The sequence below is a fragment of the Wyeomyia smithii genome, chromosome 2 (assembly GCF_029784165.1).
Source record: "Wyeomyia smithii strain HCP4-BCI-WySm-NY-G18 chromosome 2, ASM2978416v1, whole genome shotgun sequence".
Classification (NCBI taxonomy): Eukaryota; Metazoa; Arthropoda; class Insecta; order Diptera; family Culicidae; genus Wyeomyia; species Wyeomyia smithii.
Genome location: NC_073695.1, coordinates 98,862,344 through 98,885,198, shown reverse-complemented (window position 1 = coordinate 98,885,198; position 22,855 = coordinate 98,862,344). Strand labels below are relative to the sequence as shown.

Sequence of the window (22,855 nt, the reverse complement as noted above, 5' to 3'; positions counted from 1 at the left end):
CAGTAGACATGTTATCGACTGGAAATCATGATAATTCACTTTGAAAAATAATTTAGAAAATGTGCTATAATATTGTAAAAGTGAGGATTTACAAGGCTTGTAAAATGGAAGAAAAAAATTTCTCAGATATTTTCCAGTAGGGCATGAAAAACATAAAGTTCTACGTTGTTCTGCTATGATACTATTATTGTACTAAAATACAAGGTATTGGCTAGTACTAAACCAAAAATCAGCTGCTACTAGTTGCGACTTACCGAGTAATTCGAGATTTCGCAACGATTGTTTTCATGTCAATTCATGTAAAAAAATCGTCAATCAGCAGTGTCCGTATCGATGTTTTTCCTACAATAGGCTTTGCTGAATGCCGGTGTATGCAACACGACCATGTTTGTGTTCGGGGGTCTTTCGAAACTGACGTCCAGTAGTATTAAGACCCTTCGGAAATAATTATTAGTATTGGGAAACAGTTTGTTATTGGGTGAACAGTGTTTTAAACAAAAGTAAGCGTTTAGTATTCATGTTGAATGGTATAAAATTAAACAAGAGGAGCTCTTAGAAAGGGAACATGACCAACTAATCTTTACTTGAACAATGTTCCTATTTGAAACATTTTATCACAAACATTAACATTAAAACTATATTTTATATTCTTTCTCAAATATGTTGACACATCATAGGTTGACAAAAAACTATACAAAGGCAACTACAAACCTCCAATAATTCATTTCATGATGATTCGAAAGTTTGAATATATCTGAAATTGACACATATGTACTAAAGTCCCAGTTATAATTCATTACTGAAATTTTGGGTTTATGAATAATGAAAATAATTTTATCTCGTTAACGGTCAGTCCTACAGTTGTAATATGTTCGACAACTTTATGTCAATTGATGATATAAACAACTTTCCCGAAGAAACAAAATGGCTAGCACCATTTATTCAAAAGATAGATGTCAGCGCCATCTGTAGAAAAAAAAACTAAAGCTGCCTAAATACATTTTTCAAGAAGATGTTTTTATGGTGAACAACATTGCCGAAGATATAAACACTGTGGAAACAACTGTTAGGGACATACCCTTCCTTCAAGCCGAATTTTATAGTACCCTTGCCGATTTTCATCCTAACAAAAAAGTCCCTCTTATAATAAAACTGTTCTGAGTAACGTATAATAGTTCTCTTCAGGGAATTGTAATTATGACTCGGTCTTGGCTGGAGGAACGAGGTTTCGATACGACTCCTTCCTCTTGACAAAAATATAAGTACTACTTATAATAAACCTGACCAGAGGTGAAGCATTGAGTGCCTCTTCAGGGAATGGTGATTGTGACGCGGTGTTGGTAGGAGGAACGAGGTTCGATAAGACTCCTTCCTCTTGATAAAATAAGTCCTTCTTATAATAAAACTAATTTCAGAAATATTTACCCTCTACAGGGAATTGTGATTGGCGATATTGGCACGAGGAACGAGGTTTCGATAAGACTCCTTCCTCTTGACATAATAAGTCCCTCTTAGAATAAACCTGGCCAGAGAGGAACGTTAGGTGTAGCCTCAGTTCAGGCAATTGTAATTTGGCGATATTGGTAGGATAGAAAAGAGGCTCGGTATAGTAGAGCAGTAAGCTTGAAATGTAAGGGTAAACTCTCACACACAAGCACGGATATAAATAAATAAAAAAAGCGTATCATTCACTTCAATAGTGATACTGCCAATAATATGAAGTGCGGAGTACAGAAAACACCTGAGCAATATCACAATAGATCAAAATGTCTCTGGTCGCAGTGATGAGTCCACACAGAGAAAAAAAAACCTGTTAGGGAGTTATGAGGTTTCGCGCCAACGGACCAATTTGCCCCACTGTGCGTCGTGATAAACCTATTTCAGTCAGACAAAGTTATTTTCAATTGACAATCATCAGATTATAGTGACGCTTTGACCCGTCGCTTTCAATTGAAAAGCTTTTATATCATTCTCAAGCTCTTCGTGAGTCACATGAAAACTACTCGGAAGCTCTTGCTTTGAGTTTGACAACTGAAGAGCTAGAAACTGATACAAATGCACTTTAATCGAAAGAAAAGATTATCACCGTTACTCTCACATGACGATTCTCAATCAAAATTGACAATGAGCGCTAACGGAGACAGGGGGCTTCCACACAGTACTTAGCGCAAATATATGGACGAGGGAGAAAAGAAAACCGTGACGATATGAAACGGAGAACACCAAAACCAGTTTCACAATCCGAAGTGATTACGCAGCGCCAGTGATCAACATTGCAAAATATTTCGAAATTTTGATCGAAATTTGCGTGATGTATTCATTAGATCCCATTGCCGTTTTAACTGCGGCTTGCGGTATTAGAAAACTATCATCAAGTCATGCTAGTTTCAATTGAGACGCTGAAGGAAAGGAAAGAGTCTCTCTCTCCGTCAATTGAAATAGTCATCAGTTTCGTTTGAAACCTTGAAATGATCCGATGAACAACAGACGGGAAAGAGAGAAAGAAGTGATTCGATGACAGCAGCCGGAAGGAATCAAGTGAAAATGAAACTGTTCGAATCTAAGAGACAGCGCGGAATAATCAGTTTCATTGTTTTGTTTCGAGAATGTTGAGCCCTGATTTCAGTATTGTAGGGAAAATGGAGCAAAATTGACTTGACATTATTTTGCTCGGTGAAATATATTAAAATCACGCCAAAACTGTTTTCGTAGAATCGCCGTTTTGAAGTCAGTTTTTGTCCGATTTAAAATCTGTTTTTAAGAGATGGGTAAGAAAATGCTAATATGTGGAAAAACTCTAAGAATTTTGATATCTGGCATTGAAAAAAATGGCGTCCTAAAAACATTGCAAGTTTTCGATTTCTGAAAAATTCAAAATAATGCCATTGTTGCCCCTTAAGATGAAAGAGGTCCAAGCTTGAAGAAATTTGTTTTTGCATCAAAATACATCAAAAAATCATATAGAAGCCAAACCAGAAAAAAAGTAAACTTTGGTTGCACTGTTGCACACTGGCAGTTCTTTCGTGCGCCAGAGGGTCATTTTAACGAATCAAACTCTGAAAAATTTGCCATATTTTTGAGTCGAAATGGCAAATTTTGTGAAAATTTTTAAGTGATGACCTTTCTGCGAGAAGACGCGAATGGAATCTTGCAAAAATCTGGCTTGTTGTCAAATATCTGGGAGATTTTGATGCTTGTCTGGCATGCTGGCAACCTTGTTCTATTGATCGCTGTCGATTTATTTTCAGCCATTAACTGGTTCGGGACAACAAAACTCATGGCAAGAACATGAAGTTTTGATTTTTAAGATAATCATGCCTGTATCTATTACTATTTTTAGTAGTTTTTTAAATTTACAATAATCTTGAGTATGCCAAAAAATAAGTTATGTGAGAAATTAATAGATTTTAATAGATTTTTAATCCATTTTTGCCAGGAAAGTCGTACAGTTCACCTGTCCTAATATCAGTAGATCATTGCTACTTCCGGAACTTAACAACAAACAACAAACAGTATGTAATTTAATGATGAACTTCAAAGTACCGACGTTGTGGTCCACTTGATGTAGTGTGTATTTTCGCTTTAGCTAGCAACGTTCGCACGAGTCTCTCATTTTAAATAGATGTCGTTATACTAAGCCCTATTATTAGTCGTAACATCGTGGCTCTAATTGGGTCCTTGAAGTTTACAATTTACGATCATACTACATATAAACGATGTATGAAATAGAACATGTTCTTAGCCATAAATCTAGCAGAGTTAGCTTGTGATGAACTACAGTTAGATTCTATCGGTTCTAGATTACGGGTGTCTAGTTTTGAATCCGGCTGTGGGATAAGAGTGCAATGTTGATAAACCCGTTTAGAGTTATTCTACGGGTATCAATGCCTAATTCAGGGCAATCACATTGCGATGGTATTTAATATATGAATAACATTGGTGTAAAGCAGAGCGTGCACAAATCTCTGTCCGTGAATTTTAGTAGGTATTTACTTTTCTTGACATAGAATAACAAGCTCCCAATCGCAATGTGTATCCAGGTGCCTACATTGACGCTAGTCATTAAAACTTAATTTATTTCCTCAGCTAATAGCAGCCGCATTCCATGATCCAAAGTGCTACTGTGAACTTCTTAATCAACACATCATATTAATCACGAGATGATAAATGATCACTAGTATAGTTGCATTTATCTTTAGGGAGCAACCCACGCTCGATTGCGCACGGTTTGCGACAACAAACCGCCAGGTGACGATAGTGCAACAAATTTACATTGTTCTTACACCTGTCGATAATTGCTTTCGGCATCAGTTATTGCGATTTCTGTTTATTTCGTAAACAGTATCTCAGCGTCTTCAAGCGTACGAATTTGCATTTGATTATATGTGCACTGATTTTTTCCATAAAAGAATAACAACTGGATAATTTGATTTCATCTTTTTTCACTACTACCAGGGCAGTACGCATAGGTGTAATGTTCTACGATACTCAATTTATTCTTTATTTACTCAAGTCGACATCTGTCGTAAACCCGGTTTCACCTATTTATATTTGTAATAACCACGCACAGCTTTTCTCACTACGCGGGGGCGTACAGTAGAAGCTTGAGGTCAGCAGGACGGACGTAAAATATTCATTAGCACTACAAATTTTCATACGGATTATTCAAAAAATCAGAACCAGGTGGCAAACGGAGAGGACTTGTCAAAAGCAAATGGTAATTTGCAGGGATTGCTACTCTAATGGTCACACGTTCGAGTTTAATGGCTATAACAGGTGAACAGATCGCTGAACAGGAAACGTGTAATTGAGTTATAGAATGTAACGTTACAAATCTCCAACTAGTTTTGAGCTCGTTTCCGACCTTAGCGACTAGGTAGTGCCATTTGAAATATTGCTTTTTAATGAGAAATACTTGTTTTAAAACACCTCTCAGTTATTGAAAGTGAAGAGTTGTACAAATAATAAGAGGAGTCGGAAAATGTTTCAGGTTCGTTCGTTTGACGAGACCCTTGTTTCCTAGGAAAACTTGGTTATCGAAGACGTAATATAGAAACATGATATAGTGATTTTAAGAGCCTACCCAAGCCTAGTAAACGACGCGTCCTTCAACAATGTTTTCGGGACGATGAGTTTTCATTAATCAAATTTACAAATAACCGTGTAATTTTACAGTAGTCAAGAAGGTGATTATTTTTCAGATCACACTGCTACTGTTCGCACCCTGGTTGACTGTGAGTCAATCAATTTGTCAAGGTAATTAAACGTAGCGATATTCCATTCGAAAAGCGGCATCCACAGCAGCGGACGGCAGAAATGCATTACTGCTGATTTTTTCCGGTTTCGATCAGAACAATGTCAATTTTTTCTTCCGTTAGGCACAACCGATGATTTGTTCAACCGGTCGGAAACGGGAAACTGTTTCCATGTACATTTGTTAACCAATTCAGACAAAGCTTCTGGGCATGATCGTTGCATATGAGAAGTCAGCACTTTCAAAAAATGTTTTGGAAATTGAATTCAAATTTTTGCGTGTGTTATGCCAACGACAGTGATCTCTGTTGAGCGATTGGACAATCGTTTGTTACAATCGGGGTCCGTCTTTCACAAAATTGCAAGTGTGTGTGTGTATTTGTCATTGCTCAGCGAATAGCCATAGTCATTGAACTTGAATATCCAACCACAAACCGTCAACTGGTTAGTGGTCCACTCCGCTTGGAGCCAGACAAAGTGGAATAGAAAAAAAGAGAATGGCAATATAGTGCAGTGGCACAGCAATTTCCCGTTGGTAGCTATCTGACGAAGTAACACTGAGCGTTCAAAGGAGTGTACACGACTAGCCCAAGAAGTTGAACGCCCCGTCAATGGTAAGGTTAGGGACATTCTCTATAAGTTTTAGAGCGGTCCAGTTGAAATAATTTTTGGGTTAATGAATACTGAAGGCTGTATATTTTATGCGAAAACTTTATTACACATGTTGAAAAAATGAAACAATGTATTGTTTCAAAAACCAATCAGAGTCTATATTTTTATCAAATTCTTACGATTTTCTGAGTTTTACTAATTGACACTAATGCTTCACTGTTGACTGTAGGATAGACTATATTTAATCGGTTTACTTCGAAAAAGCTTCTTGAAGCTAATCAGTAACGAAACCTGTCGGTCAAGAATCAAATGCCAGTTTGATTTTTGTTGCGAAATACCTGATTTACTGATATCACGCTAGGTTTCTTTTCGACCGTAGTTTGAAAATCATTTATATTGATGACATTATATATCAGTGGGTAAATTATGGGTGAGATTTTTGATTAAGCTGTGATGTCATTTCTTTGTGTAATCATAAGTGTTTTCGAAACTTTTATAATCAGCAACGACCGGTTGCTTTAAAATGTCACTTCCTAATATAACTGCAAGATATTTGTGGCACATGCTGTTATCAAGATGAGGGGGTAGTTTCCTTTGTAGTTTCTAGACATCTCAAAGTGCAAGAAATATACGGGAATGCAGGACAAAAATTAACTGAACCATGTTATTTCAACTTATTGTTGCAATAGAAAATGTTGTTTGTCATAGGTAAAGCTAATATTTACATATTCGTTTTAAAATATTTTAACAAACGCACGGGTCCCCAAATTTGAACATGGTCAATTCAAAAACAATTACATATGGCTTATAAATTATTATAAACCATTGGATACGAAAATCAAAAAATTAACCTGCAAAACCGTCAGGATTACCCGTGTTAGGCAATGCGATAGAATTTTTCCTTATCTCGCGTACGAATAAATAAATTTTAATCTCGATAGTAGAACTATTGAGATAAAAGTTAAGCGGAAAGCTCAACCTACAAACTCCGGCCAATTTGTTGCATTGAATACACTGGTCTACAAAAGCGAGAAAAATGTTATCCTAAAGCCCCAGATTGCTTAAGAGAGATTATAGTTTTTTAACTCTTTTTCCGAATTTTGGAGCCCCCAGTATATGCAGAAGTGCGTCATAATAGCACAATAAGGGCTCACCGGGTTCGTCTCTTTTAAGTTGGCATACGGGATAACTCTTGTAATTCTCTGAAAAAGTTATCTTTGCTAGAAGCCAGTGTTGCAAATTTTCACTGTCAGTGATAGGTTCTCAGTTGACACTGACAACTGCGAATATCAGTTTCAACACAAACGAGCTGAAAATGATAATTACTTTCAGCTCCAATCAGTTGACAGCAGTGCCTTAGAATATCGATATTTATTCACGAGTAGATGAATAGAATTGTTCTCAGTGCCAACACATTTATTTTCTGATGCAACTCAGTAACCTATGCTCATTGCGAAGATGCATGAATATCGTTTATCATATTCAATAACAGAACAGTGGGATGAGTATCAAAAGCCTCGTAATGATATTCAGAGAAGTTTCGGTGATTATCAATCCAGGTAGCGAAAGTCTGTTCAAACGCTGTACACCGCACAGTACAGTATTTATTGTCAAAAAAGGTTATTTTGATTTTCACTATTTTGAAACAATTTTCATTTTTGACGATCGAATTATCAACACGAGTGTTAAGGTTTATTCTGTCGGTATTCATCGGTTGTTTGGTATCATGAATATCAACGTTCGCATGGGTAGTATGATTATCAATATAAATAAGGCTGAAAATCGTTGCTTTTGAATATCATGACAGTGAATATTCTCAGCACTGGTTGACAGTGATAATGCTGACTGGCTGACTGACATGATTTTCACTGATTATTGACTTGGGTGACACTCAACATCAGCTTGACAAGAGTGAGAGAGAAACTGCTGTTGTATCATTTTCATTTTGTAGTGTCGAAATTTCACAGCACTGCTAGAGGCACCAACATTCACAGAAATGGTCAGAAGGTTATAACCATTCATTTGTTTCCAGTTTGAGCTCTAGGGCAAAACCTGTGTCTACCAGTTTCATCTGTCTTGTGAGAGCTAGCATAATAGGTGATTTAAGGCATCCCACTTGCTAAGGAAAATAATACAATTCACCTACCAGAGTATATGTAGACTCTAATTAACAACACGATTCTACAAAAAACACGCGATTCAAATCTCCAGATAACCCATAACTGTGAGTCGAACTCGAAAAATCAGCTATTACACCGAAAAATTTTTTCCTTTATCTAATTCCGAGAATTGATATTATCAATGAATACTGTAATTGGTCGCCATTTTGAATTTGGCCGCCATATTGAATTTTTCAGAAAAAATTATTTTTAGATGCACCTACCTCAAAAATTCTTCTACAATTCGAAAGCTAATACTTTTAACATAAAATAAATAAATATCAGAAGAAATAAATATCAATGATGTCTGTTGTCTAAAACAAGAAATATACAATAATAAAATTACCAAAGTATGTTCTACTCGACCGTTTGTGTTTGGTTAAATCCTGCCTCACCAAAAATTGCTGTTAGTTACATGATATTTTCTATAGAGCATCTCCAACAGACCCATTATTAGTATTATTGGAAAGAGATGAAAAGGACATTGTTTTGCAAATACACACTCACATATATTTTTGTCTGTGTTTTAAGTTTTGACGATGTATTAAATTTTGTTGTTCGAGCTTCAAGCAAATATTCGGCAGGACTTGGAGAATATTCCTTTAGCTCTAAACAATATTTCCCTTATGGCACTAGAAAATCTAGATCATCACTTCAAAAGGTCCTTTCTGCTTTCATCGTTTTTCCGGAGCGTCCTTTCATTTTGGTAATGGTTCGACTTTAGTAACTCTCCCAAGCGTGGTTTTTGTTCAGAAGGTTAGAGGGATCCCTCCGCTATCAACTGGTGCAAATAACGTGTCATAAAAGGTGTTCAATAAGTTGTGGTGATTGAATGAAAAAGATCGATCAAAAAATCGATCAAAGCAGATAGGACCTTTTGAAATGTTTCTCTAGAAATGAAGGGAGTGCGTTCCTTGAATCGTCTTGACGTGCTCCATTTTTGGCAAGAATTGGCCTGCTGCTTCTTAACAGTCATAACCGCTTACGACCTCAGAACACATCACATTTGATTGATGTTTCTAAGCCCTACCAAAAAAGGTTTGGCATCGGTGATTGTTTCGAGTGACGGAAAGGCTGACGCGACCAGTGTGTTTGGTGTGAGAGGTTGCTGCACTCGAATATGCAACAATTTCAATGGTTTGAGTAAGATAAGCACAAATTATTGTTTCGATTTTATGTGTTGATACTCGAGAATAAAAAATTTTCGACGCCCTACCCTACGTCACACTGAATGCGCAGGAAAATCTCGCGTGTGAGAATTGCAACATCGGGCTTTTTCCTGCTGTCGATCTTCATCGGCGTTAAAATAAGTTTCATTTCCGGTATATACACTGGCAAACGTGTATAGACCATTTTCCGAACTGGTAGAGTAGGATTCACGGTATTTGCTGTTCCATGATTTCTGTTAAAATTTTGTTCATGAATAGAGTTCTGAAACGTCTCGTGACCGTGTGGGGTCTGTTCCTGTTTCGCTTAACGTGTAAATCATCGCGTCTTGGTGCTCCGAATTTTTCCGCTTTTTGCGTGAATGTGAACGTGATGATCTGTTTGGATGATTTTTTGCGGTGAATGGTTGTAGAAAAGAGCGACACATCTGTGCAAGCGCTGCAATGTTGTTGCAATAGATTATTTCAATTCATGTTTTCAGTCGCAGAAAGGAGCACAACAACTATTGACATGACATGAATTAGTCTCAAAAAAGTATATCACTTACGAACACATCACAAAATAAATTACACTTTCCATGTGTTTTACGATTCCGTTTGTATTATTTTTTTGCGTTTTCTACGCAAAAAATTTGGAAATTTCAGCTATCCCTTACTAACACGCAGAGAATCCTGAGTAAGAATCCCCAGGATACCTTAAACTCTGTGACGAAATCGTGAAAGGAATCGTAAACACGATCCGGAGGATTCCCATTCAGGATTCTTATTCAAGAATCCTAGAGCCATATACAGGGCATTCCTGAGGATTCTTTTTTCAGGAAGCCTTTTCAAGGACGCTCACGAATGCAATGTGAGGAATCCTAGAGAATCTATGCGAATTATATGTGTTCGTCCGGGATGGAAGACAGTCAAACGAGATCTTTGCCCTAATACAGTAATACCTCGATATAAGCCAGTTTTTTGACGCAACGTTATATCTAAGCATTCAAATTTTTTTTTCAATAATGCAAAATTCTTGATTACTCAAAAGTGCGCAAGAACTTATTTTCCTTCATCTAACAGTATATATAAACCTGTCTCATGCGAACGAGACAATTTTCGTAGACGGATATAACCAGTCACAAAACATTGAAACAAGAAATGTCAATTTTATTCCATTTTACGTTAATTATTGGTTTCAAAACTTACTTAAAACATTTATTCGGAACATTATACATCCCCAAAAATAATTGTTGTACTTTTATTTTAAGATATTTAAAAATATTACGTTATATCGAGGTTGCCTTATATCGTACATCTTATTGTATCTAATAATTCATGTTTATTAATCTACCGCTGTATTATGTACATGATCATAGCTACATTATTACATTAATCCAATTAAATCATGAATATCACTTATCAAAGTGAATCCTGATCCAACCTCCTACCCCCCTACAAAAATCTTTGTAGCATTATTTTGATTTGAATTTCAAAGACACATCAGCTTATAACTCAGTATTTTTGTGAACTTTTAAACAAGTCTTTGTGAAATAAAACTTAACCGTATTTAGCATCGTTTGAAATCAAAATTTCGAAATGGGAAAATTTTGAGTTGTACCGGTGTTGCACGAAACTGACTAAAGCTCTGAAAATACATAAAATTCAATTTATTTAGCTGGTCTCGAGGTACGATGCTGGCCTAACAAGCCAATCGTCGTAGGTTCGAGTCTTGACTCGGGAGAGACTGTTAGTGTCAATAGGATCGTAGCACTAGCCCCGCAATTGTCATGTACACTTAACGGTTGGCTGCGGAGTCTGTGAATAGTAAACAGAAGGTCAAGTTCCGAATCGGAATGTAGCACCAAGGCTTTGCTTTTTATTTGGGTAAATGGTGATCGTTTACAGGTGGAGAAATTTTTAGACTCAAGAGTAATAATATATTAAAAGAGTATGTGTATTTTAGCATATACTTTGTTTATTGTAGCTCAACTACTTGTAATGGAAAAATGTGGGACAAGTTTTTTTTGGAAGGTTATGTTAGAGCATTTTTTATTGTCAACGATTTTAAGAATATTTGTATTCCAATGATGTTAACTGGTTTTAGTTGTCATTTATAACGAAAAAGCATATGGGACTAACCTTCTGAGTGCATCCATTTTCAAGTTATTCTTGATTTAGGTGAAAAAAAAATAGTAGGAGGGTGGTATTCAAGACATGACCGCATGACGTTGACTACCGTATTCTTTAATTCCATTAAAACAAACAGTAGATGGAATTGCAACGCTTCTTTTACAAAACTTCGAGGCACCAGAAGGTGCCAGTTGCCGATTATTCTTGTTTACTGGTTAGTCCGTCCAGAATTTCAGCCATTTTAGTATTTTGCAGTAGCCATGTACTACTAACAGCCACCAGCATTACGGGTGAAACCGGCACGAGATGACCAGTACTATTTTGTTTTTCCTCCTTTCAGCTGCTAACACCTAGCGTCCGTATGTAACCGGTACGGTTTAGTAATGAAACTGATGGGGTGAAATGTTCGAACGGTACCTTTTATACCAAGACTTTGTCAGTTAGTTACAAAGAAGGAGAGGCAAGGTAGAAAATGGATTGACAAAGAACGCAAATAAACATCGGAAACAGAAAGTGACAACAACAATAACAACAAAGTCAGATCGGTTGTATCCGTTAGTGTCGACTGTGCATGGGAAGAGAGGTAGTGATTGGCTGCGCGGTATGATTTAGACCAATTTTTCAATAGTGTATCTCAAACAATAGTTTGTTTTTGTTACATAAATTTAACCGTAAAAGAATTTCTGATCGATTGATGCCAAAACCTCGAAAACCTGATTATAAATGACTGAAAAATAAGCGTTCAAAACCTGACCACTTTTCCTTGGTTTTCCCTGGTTGAATTACAAGATTTTCAAATTCAGGTGCCTAACTTTGATATAGACGTTAGTCAACGTCAAAAGAAAATAAACATTCGCTTTTAAATGAAAACAAAAAAATAGCTGATATTTTCCTTGAAATTAGTTTTTGTTGAAACTTTAAGTTATCCTATAACTTTTAGTAATGTTTCTACCTGGGTGACTTAATGAAGCACGAAACTTCCATTTTTCTAGAAGAGTATGTTAGCATCCGAATCGTACGTTTGATTTACGTTTTTATTTTTGTTCAGATGATAGTCAGTGAACCGTTCTAACTAATTAGAAGACGAAGAATGAGAATAACGAAGAATAACATTTTACGTTGGTAATTATATCACTGGGGGTGAATTGAGACGTAATGATGTTAATTTTAGCGAACCTGACGTACAGCGTTCTTGTTCAGAAAAATACCGTCAACACTTTTTTTAGTGTTTTGAGTATGATTTCGGAAAACTCTAATTTTTAGGCAAAGGATTTCTATGTTAAAAAAAAAATAAATCAACCAGTATTTAAGCTTTTAGCAGGATTTGAAAAATGCAAGCAACGGTTTTTGTCTCTTCGGTTTAATTTTTAGTTCCAAAATTGCAGCTTGTGGGCTTAGGTAACGTGGGTGACTTTTACGTTCACACCACTACAACTGTCACACACATTTCAAGTTGCATCGTGGTCAAGATGCAGCAAAATCAAACACTTTTAGCTCGACTGGCTGCGGTTCAATAATAATAGTAATCGCACCGCTGATTTTTATAGTAGACCTGTATATACTCCGTGTATCAAATAGTCGCACAACAGTGCGGCAATTGTGCTCTAAATTACCTGTTCAATCTAATTGCTCTGAAAAGTACACCAGATTGCTGCTACTCTGATCAGAGCGGTTATTATCGCTAGCGGTTACTGTTGCGTTCCTGCCTACCGATTTAAATTGCTAGTAGCGGTAAAATGTCCTTTCGTGTGTCTACGGAGTGCTCTAATTAGAGACCTTATTTATTTAGGATGCTGATTTCAGGGCTGAAATTGCCGCACCGTGCATTCATGTAATTTATTATAGGTATTGCGGAAGTGTAAAAATAAATCTATTGAGATCACTTAGGGAAAATATTTAATTACATCGCTACAGACACTGCCTCAGATCGTTTGCAATTGAGAATTGACTTATTTAAGAGTCACATTTTGCTTTATAATTTAACAATAAATTTAATTTACTTTTTTATAGTTCTGGAATATGTCGGCCCAAAATGGCGAACATTTGTCGCCAATATGTCTATTGCGTTGTTCTTCACTGCAGCATCCTGCGGTCTACCGTGGATTGCTTACTATCTTGCCGATTGGAAACTGTTCGCCATCGTTACATCGGCGCCGCTCGTCCTAGCCATTTTCACACCTCTCGTCGTACCCGAATCGGCACGGTAAGTTTGATATTAAGTCAATATTTGAATATCGTAAAATTTCTAACTTTCATACTCTTGCAGTTGGCTTGTGTCGCAGGGTAAAGTGGATAAAGCTATACACATCCTGAAGAAGTTTGAGAAGATCAATAAAAAAACAATCGATGCGAAAGTGTATCAAGAATTTAGTGATAGCTGCGTTCGTCTACAGGAAGAGGAAGCCGCCAACAGCAACTACTCAGTACTGGATCTGTTCAAGACACCACGCCTGAGGAACATAACTATTCTGCTGATCGTTATCTGGATGGCCATCTCATTGGTGTTCGACGGTCATGTGCGTAACGTCGGATCACTCGGGTTGGACCTGTTCTTTACATTTACGGTTGCCGCCGCTACCGAGTTGCCAGCCGATACTTTTCTTACCTTGACTTTGGACCGTTGGGGTCGCCGTTGGCTGGCCTGCGGTACGATGGTTGCCAGTGGAGTGTTCAGTTTACTTGCCACAACTGTTCCATTGGGTATATCTGCAATTAATTCTTTACCTTCTTTTTTATTAACATTACAATTTTATGTTTCAGGTGCATATTCTGCAACGCTGGCAATTCTTGGAAGGTTTAGTGTAAATATCTCCTATAACATTGGGCTGCAGTACGCAGCCGAACTATTACCAACTGTTGTTCGGGCTCAAGGTGTGGCATTTATTCATATCATGGGTTACGTAGCTAGTATTGTAGCTCCTTTTGTGGTGTACCTGTCGCACATCTCCGCTTCTATGCCCTTAATTGTATTAGGCATTCTGGGAGTGATAGGAGGAGTGCTTTCTCTATTTTTGCCCGAAACTCTCGGACACGATTTGCCGCAGTCATTGGCAGATGGAGAAGAATTCGGACGTGGGCAAAAAATATGGGACTTCCCATGTTTGACAAAGTGAGTAAATAATCGAAATTATCGTCTAAGCTTGCCATTCTTCGACCAGATTTTTTGTAGAACAATACCAACATGTTACTAATAATCTTTCTCTACATCCTTGATTTCTAGGAAAATACAAGACGACCCCGATGACCTTCCAGTGGAGCGTTTCACCCGTGCTACATCTAAGAACTCAATTGGTGCTTCGCTGCGTGCGTCCACTCGTGGAGAGCTCAGCTCCAGTATGTTGAACCGCTCGTTCCGATCGCGTGCTTCGATTCGATCGCAGCAGCAACCAAGGCTTGATCAGTTGTCCGAACTTGTTTGACTTTTTCAATATCGGTCAGCGTGATTCGGTCTGTACAGCACTAGCATAGGCTTAGGAGATAGATACAAAGACTATGCCGAAGAAGAAGTTGTCTTCGATGAAACTGACAAAGATGGTGGTGAAATTCGCCCATTCAATCTTTCTTCTTTCGTAGAAGTGGTCATGTGGATTGTCTCTTCAGTCTTATCGTAGGACGGAATCTCATACATAATGTTGTTTCAGCAGTTATCCATCCGATTTCTCTTGAAAGTAGTGCATCAACTTGTTGTCGGCATATATCTATTTCGACGCTTACGTAAGTCTTCATCTATATCGACATCTATGTTCTTTTATCGAAAGGAAAAACACAAAGGTTCATCGATTCATCCAGTTGGTGGTCATAACCTATGGATCGTATTTTTTCTATTATCGTTGAAGATAAACTGCGTGAACCCTTTTGATCCATGATAACAAAACTTAGTCGAACTTCTCTTCACAATCCTATACGCTATACGTTGACTGAGTAGCGTTGTTATTTTATCAAGCTTTTAAACTTTTCGAATGATTACCGAGATAGTTTATAATATGGTGTTGAAATTTAGCACACATTTTGATTGAGCGTGTTGGTAGAATGTATAAAACTTGAAATTGCCTTGATGAAAAAATGATACACAACACGTTTCTTGAGAGATGGTTAACAAATTCAGTGTAGGCCACTCGTTGAGAAATGAAGCTAAACTCTAGTCAACCGTATCGGATGGTTATAACTATAGGAAAACATTTATATCCACAGTATTGAACATCCATTCAAACGTCAGAAGAGGAAGAGAGCTTGAAATGCATAACAGATCGGTTGACACACGAATATAGGTGCGATGATGCGCACACATGAAACGAAAGCTGTGACATGAAACACATGATGTCAGAGCGAGGAATTCGGAGTTCCTAATCGGAAAACACGTAAACCTTACTTTAAGACGCCGTAATTGCCAAAAGTATTATATTCCTCGAAACGTAAATGTAAAATTACGAAACAGCTACTAAATCAATGGAGTTCCTCAAGCTGTGCTGCAGAACAATTATCAGCCAGACGTGTGATAGCATCCAGCATTAGTAGAGTTTACACTTAGAGAGTAGAACTAGTTATCTTATATAAGTATACTTGGTGGAACATTATGTGTATACGTAATTTGGATGGTTTTAACAGATGTATGACAAGATCGTAAGTTTTACAACTCGAAAAACTCCTTGCAAGCTAAATTGACTTGATCGTCGTGCTGGTAACAATTGACAAAACGATTGAAACAGTTCTGCACCGATTGGCAGTTAATGAATAGTTTAATTTATTTGCTCCATTATTTATATTATTAGAGGATAGCAAGAGAGAAGCATTGGATTTTAAGATAATATGACAAATGACAAAAATTGTACTTTCTAGTGCATACGAATAAATCAACCAATGTAAAGCAGAATGATATATGTTGCTTGATTTTTACTATTCATATCTCATATTTTATTTTCTTTCAAACCAGTTAGAAGGTAGGTACATCTGTAAAGTTTTTGCCTTTCTCCTAGAAAGGTATAGCAATCACTTGCAAAACCGCAAGTATAAAAGTGCTCCAAAGGGCCGAATGTCATATATCACTCGACTCAGCTCGACGAGCTGAGCATTTTCTGTATGTATGTGTGTGTGTATGTGCAGATTTTTATTCTCACTCACTTTTCTCAGAGATGGCTGGACCGATTTTCATGAAATTAATTGCAAAGAAGAGGTCTAGTTGTCTCATAAGACCCTATTAAATTTCATTGCAATCGGATTTTTAGTTCAGAGGTTATGGTTCAAAATGTAAAAATCATGAAACATCATTATCTCAAAAACTACTCAACCGATTTGAACAAAATTGATTTCAAATGAACGGGCTACCTGAAATACCCTTAAGTTTTGAATTTCATAATAATTGAACTTGTGCTTCAAAAGTTATAACAAGAAACGTGTTTTGAAGACTACTTAATCTCACTCATGTTTCTCAGAGATGGCTGAACCGATTTTCATAAAATCAGTGTCAAATGGAAGGTCTAGTTGCCCCATAAGACACTGTTGATTTGTTTTGCAATCAGACTATTACTTTTCCTGTTATGTTTAAAAATGTGAAATCCAGCTATGAAAAGGAACATATTCCAAAGACTACTTGAACTCACTCACTTTTCTCAGTGATGGCTGACCCAATTTCTACAAAATTAGTGTCAACTAATAAGTCTAGCTGCCTCGTAACACCCCATTGAATTTTTCTGTAATCGGACTGTAACTTCGTCTGTAAAGTACCGAAATGTGAAAATCACGAAACTTCATTATCTCAGAAACTACACAACCGATTTGATCAATATTAATATCAGATGAGCGGGCTAGTTAAGGGTTAACTGATGAATTATGATTGAACACGTGGTTTCAAAGTTTGGCTGCCCTATACGTTCCCATTTCATTTGATTATAATTGAATTTAAGCCATCGTTATGTATTAAATCTAAACATATAAAAATGCAGCTCTGTCTGTCTGTCTGTCTGTCTATCTGTCTGATTCATATAGGCTTGGAAACTACCGAACCGATCGGCGTGAAATTTTGTATATAGGGGTTTTAGAGGCCGGGAAAGGTGACTAAGATAGTTCGAGACCCCTCCCCCTTCTGCAAGGGAGGGGTATCATATAAATGAAACACAAATTTCTGCACATCTCGAAAACTAGCCAAGCAAATGGAGCCAAATTTGGCATGTGGATGTTTTTAGGAGTAACAAATATGTCCATGTTGATTCGACACCCTTCCCTCTTCTGAAAGGGAGGGGTCCCATACAAATGAAACACAAACTTCTGCACAACTCGAAAACTAATCAACCAAATGGAACCAAATTTGGCAAGTGGATGTTTTTAGAGGTAACGAGTATGTCCATAGTGGTTCGACTCCCCTCCCTCTTCTGTGAGGGAGGAGTTCATAACAAATGAAACACAAATTTTTGCTTATCTCGAGAACTAACCAACTAAATGGAACCAAATTTGGCAGGTGATTGTTTTTAGGGGTAACAAATATAATGGTTTGACACCCCTCTCTCTTCTATAAGGGAGGGGTCCCATACAAATGAAACTCAAATTACGCACAGCTCGAGAACCAATCAAGCAAATATAACCAAATTTAGCAGGTGAATGTTTTTAGGTGTAACAAACATGTCCATAATGTTTCGACACCCTTCCTTCTTCTGGCATGTCTCCAAATACCATTTCGAAATCCAAGATGGCGACTTCCCGTTTCTGAAAAATTGCGGCAAATGACCTTATACCACCAAACATGGGTATTTCCGGAATTGCTATGGTGCACTGAAGCCACAAATCGACCTCAGACAACATTTCGAATTGTAAGATGGCGACTTCCGGTGTCTGGAAAACAGCCGAAAATGACCAAATAACACCCAATATGAGTATTTCTTCAACCAGATTGATGCAAGAGGCCAAAAATCGTCTCCTAATGCCAATGTGAAATCCAAGATGGCGACTTCCGGTTTCTGAAAATCAGCGGCAAATGACCAAATACCACCCAATATGGGTATTTCCGGGATTGTTATGATGCACTGAAGCCACAAATCGACCTTAGACAACATTTTGAATTGTAAGATGGCGACTTCCGGTGTCTGGAAAACAGCCGAAAATGACCAAATACCACCCAATATGAGTGTTTCTTCAACCATAATGACGCTCAGAGGCCAAACATTGTCTCCTAATGCCAATGTGAAATCCAAGATGGCGACTTCCGGTTTCTGAAAATCAGCGGCAAATGACCAAATACCACCCAATATGGGTATTTCCGGGATTGTTATGATGCACTGAAGCCACAAATTGACCTCAGACAACATTTCGAATTGTAAGATGGTGACTTCCGGTGTCTGGAAAACAGCCGAAAATGATCAAATACCACTCTATATGAGCGTTTCTTTAACCAGATTGACGCACGGAGGGCCGAAATTGTTGTGAAATCCAAGATGGCGACTTCCTGTGTCCGGAAAACAGCCTAAAGTGACCAAATACCACCCAATATGAGTATCTTTGGAACGAGAATTAAGCTGAAAATTGACCTCAGACACCATTATGAATTGTAAGATGGCTACTTCCGGTTTCTAAAAAACAACCAAAAATGGCCGATTTCCATACAAAATGAGTATCTTCCGTACCAGAATGATACACAGGAGCTAGAATCGACCACAGACACCATTTTGAATTCGAAGATGGTGACATCCGGTTTCTGGAAACCAGCCGAAAATGACCAAATAACACCCAATATGGGTGTGTCTCAAACCAGAATGACGCTCAGGGGCCAGAATTTGTCTCAAAATGCCATTTTTAAATCCAAGATGGCGACTTACGGTTCCGGATCACAGGATCCAGAATGATACAAGGAGCTATAAATTGACCTTAGACAACAGTTTGAATTGAAATGACAACTTCTGGAAAATATCCGCAAATAACCAAATACTACTGCATATGGATAAGTCCGTAATCGAAATGATGTAAAGAAGCCAAGCATTGACCCTGGACACCATTTAGAATCAGAAGATGATCACTTTCAGTTTCTGGAAAACAACGAAAATTACTGAAATGCACCCAATATATATTCGGAATAGAGGTCATGTACAAAAACCAAAAGTTAAGGATGTTGCCATTCCGATAAAACCAATTATTTTTAAACGATATAATCCAATCGCAAGGAATCAATAAATTTGAAATGTTTAAAATTATCAAATTAAACACTAAAATAGGCGGGATGAAGTTTGCCGGGTCAGCGAGTTGTTTATAAAACAACGAAAGTCTATTATTTCAAAGATTACATGACTAATTTGAACATAACTAGTGTCATACGAACAAGTCATCTCTCGAACTTACAAATAACAAACTTCATAACAATTTGATATGTGGCTATTTGAAACTATACCTGCTTTGATTGATATATGTGGTCTCAACATAATTTAAATGTGGTTTGTACTATTTGAACGTTCCAAATTCATTGAGTCCTTGCGATGTGTTTAAAGTCTGCAAATGCACGACGAATCGGCCATAGGATATGATCAAAGTCAAAAGACAAATCGTTTGAAATGATTGGTTTTATCTAAATGACAAAATCTTCGACTATTGGCTTTAGGCGCCCTAAATCTGAATATATTCATATTGGGTGGTATTCGGTCATTTTCAGCAGATTTTCTGGCATCAATCTGACACCGGAAATACCCATATTGGGAGGTATTTAGTTATTTTGGTTGTTTTCCAGAAACTAACAGTGGTCGTCTTTAAATTCAAAATGGTGTCCAGGGTCAATGTTTGGTTTCTATGCATCATCTCGATTACGAAAATATCCATGTTGAGTATTATTTGCTCATTTTCGACTGTTTCCTATAAGTTGCCATTTAGCGATTCAAAATGGTGCCTGAGGTCAATTGTTAGCTCATTGCATCATTCTGGTTCCAGAGATACTTATATTGGATGGTATTTGATTATTTTAGGCTGTTTTTCACAAACCGGAAGTCGCCATCATGGATTTCAAAATGGTATTTAAAATAATTTCTGGCCTCTGAGCGTCATTCTGGTTGAAGAAACACCCATATTGGGTGTAATTCGATCATTTTCCGCTGTTTCCAAGGAACCGGAAGTCGCCAACCTAGAATCCAAAATGGGGTCTGTGGTCGATTTCAGCAGCTGTGTATCATTTGTTACAACTAAAAACATTCATCTGCCAAATATGGTTCCATTTAGTTGATTAGTTCGCGAGATGTGCAGAAATTTGTGCAGACACATGTGCTTCCATAAGAGGGAGGGGCGTCGAACCATTATGGACATATTTATTACCCTTTAAAACATCCACATGCCAAATTCGGTTTCATTTGCTTGGTTTGTTCTTGAGTTGTGCACAAATGTATGTTTCATTTGTATTGGACCCCTCCTTTCTAGAGGAGGGAGGGGTCTCAAACTATCATAGGAACCTTTATCGGGACCAAAAAACCCCTACATACAAATTTTCACGTCGATCGGTTCGGTAGTTTTCGAACCTATATGGATCAAACAGACTGATAGACCGGACTACATTTTTATATGTATAGATTACAACATCAATATTTTAGAACCTAAAGAGTGAATATACATTTATTGGATTGAAGCGTTCATGCAAATCTATTTTTACAAATAAAAGTTTGAATAAGAAAGGCTGGGTCTGACCGCTAGGTGGATTTAGGTTTTTGTAAGGCTGGCGTCACTAAGACACTAAGAATATTTTAGACTATCAATAACTCGTAACAAAAACTTCTTTCATCACACATTCAGGGAATGAACTAATACATATGGATTATTATGCATAATTACCTAACCTTACCAAACAGTCCCAAGCCGTGGTGTTGCCTTTGCTGTACGTGAGCGTCGTCTCCATTCCACTCGGTCCATTGCTGCAGTTCGCCAGCTCTGCAGTCTTCGAAGAGTCCGCAGGTCGTCTTCCACCTGATCGATCCTCCTTACCCGCTGTGGACCTCTCCATCTCGTCCCTGACGGATTGGTTTTGAGGACCATCTTTACCGAGCTGTCGTCCGACATCCTTACAACATGCCCAGCCCACCGCAGCCTGGTGTGGACGATAGATGGCTCCCCATGCAGTTCGTGGTTCATTCGCCTTCTCCACACTCCAATCTCCATCTGCAATCCACCGAAGATGGTACGCATCACTTTCCGCTCGAAGACCGCAAGTGCGGCGACGAATTCTACTTGATCGGAGCGTCCTCCGGAGCCCAAAGTATGCACGATTTCCTGCCATAATGCGCCGTTGAATTTCTCTGCTGGTATCGTTGTCGGCAGTCACCAGTGAGCCCAGATACACGAGCTCACCGACCACCTCGATTTCATCACCACCAACTTGAACTCGAGATGGGAGGTTAGCACTGTCTTCTTGTGAACCCCTTCCGTTAGTTTGTCCGGAAATCCGTAGTCGTGCATAGTTTGCCATAGCTGGTCTTGATCGATTTTGTCGTATGCCGATTTAAAATCGATAAACAAATGATGTGTAGGCACGTTGTACTCGCGGCATTTCTGCATAACCTGCCGAACCACGAATATCTGATAGGTGGTGGTGCGGGCACCCATAAATCCCGCCTGGTAGTGCCCATCGAGGTGGTGAAAGGTGATAGTCGATGGCAGAGTATTTGGGAGAGTACCTTGTAGGCGGCGTTCAGCAGAGTGAATGCGCGGTAATTGAAGCACTTCAGCTTGTAGCCCTTTTTGTAGATGGAACACACAACACCCTCCATCTACTGCTCCGGTACTTGTTCTTCCTCCCAAACCTTGACAATGACCCAGTGCACGGCTCTAGCCAGTGTTTCTCCACCGGATTTCAATAGCTCGCTGGGAAGTTGGTCCACTCCAGCAGCTTTATTGTTTTTCAGCCAGCCAATCTCCTCCTCCACCTCCAGGAGATCGAGGACAGGAATCCTGATGTATTCTACTCGTGCACCACCGTCAAAGTGCTGCTTCCACCTTTCGATCACCTCTCACTCGTCTGTTAGGAGGTTGCCGTCCAAGCTCCTGCACATATCGGCTTGCGACACGAAGCCTTTACAGAAGCTGTTCAGCTCCTCGTAGAGCTTCCGGATGTCGTTAGCTTGGATCAGCTCTTCCATCGCTACGCGATCTCGGTCCTCTTGCTGGCGCTTCTTCATTCCGAGGACCGAATTTTGGCTGTTCCGTGCCTATCGGTATCCTTCCACGTTCACTCTCGTGCGGGTTGCAGCATTCTCGTACTGCGTTCTTTTCCTCTACTAACCATTTGCATTCGTCGTCAAATCAGTCATTTCCATGATTCGGAGCCCTTGCACTTAGTAGCGTTGCAGCAAAGCTACCTATGGCGGATCGGATGCTACCCCAGCCATCTTCAAGAGTAGCTACGCCAAGCTGCTCTTCCGTAGCGCTGCCTCCAGCTGCTGCGGCCGCAGTTGCTGAATATTTGGTCGCGGCGTTCGTCTTCAGTGGGTGTTATACACCGTCGATAGTTTAGAGCGCATGCACACAGCTACTAGGTAGTGGTCCGAATCTATATTCGCGCTGCGGTGAGTGCGAACGTTGATGATGTCGGAGAAGAACCTGCCG

General features: G+C 38.5%; 1 protein-coding gene across 1 annotated transcript in view; it reads left to right on the top strand.

Moving 5' to 3' along the window:
• LOC129723834 (organic cation transporter protein) overlaps positions 1 to 16,172 on the top strand; it is a 39,345-nt gene extending 23,173 nt beyond the window's left edge. Inside the window, exons 4-7 of the mRNA XM_055678292.1 lie at positions 13,313 to 13,505; positions 13,569 to 14,002; positions 14,063 to 14,411; positions 14,523 to 16,172. Of these exons, the coding sequence (XP_055534267.1) occupies positions 13,313 to 13,505; positions 13,569 to 14,002; positions 14,063 to 14,411; positions 14,523 to 14,721 (1,175 nt within the window). The 3' untranslated portion in view covers positions 14,722 to 16,172. The remainder of the gene's footprint in view (positions 1 to 13,312; positions 13,506 to 13,568; positions 14,003 to 14,062; positions 14,412 to 14,522) is intronic.
• The last annotated feature ends 6,683 nt before the right edge of the window (positions 16,173 to 22,855 follow it).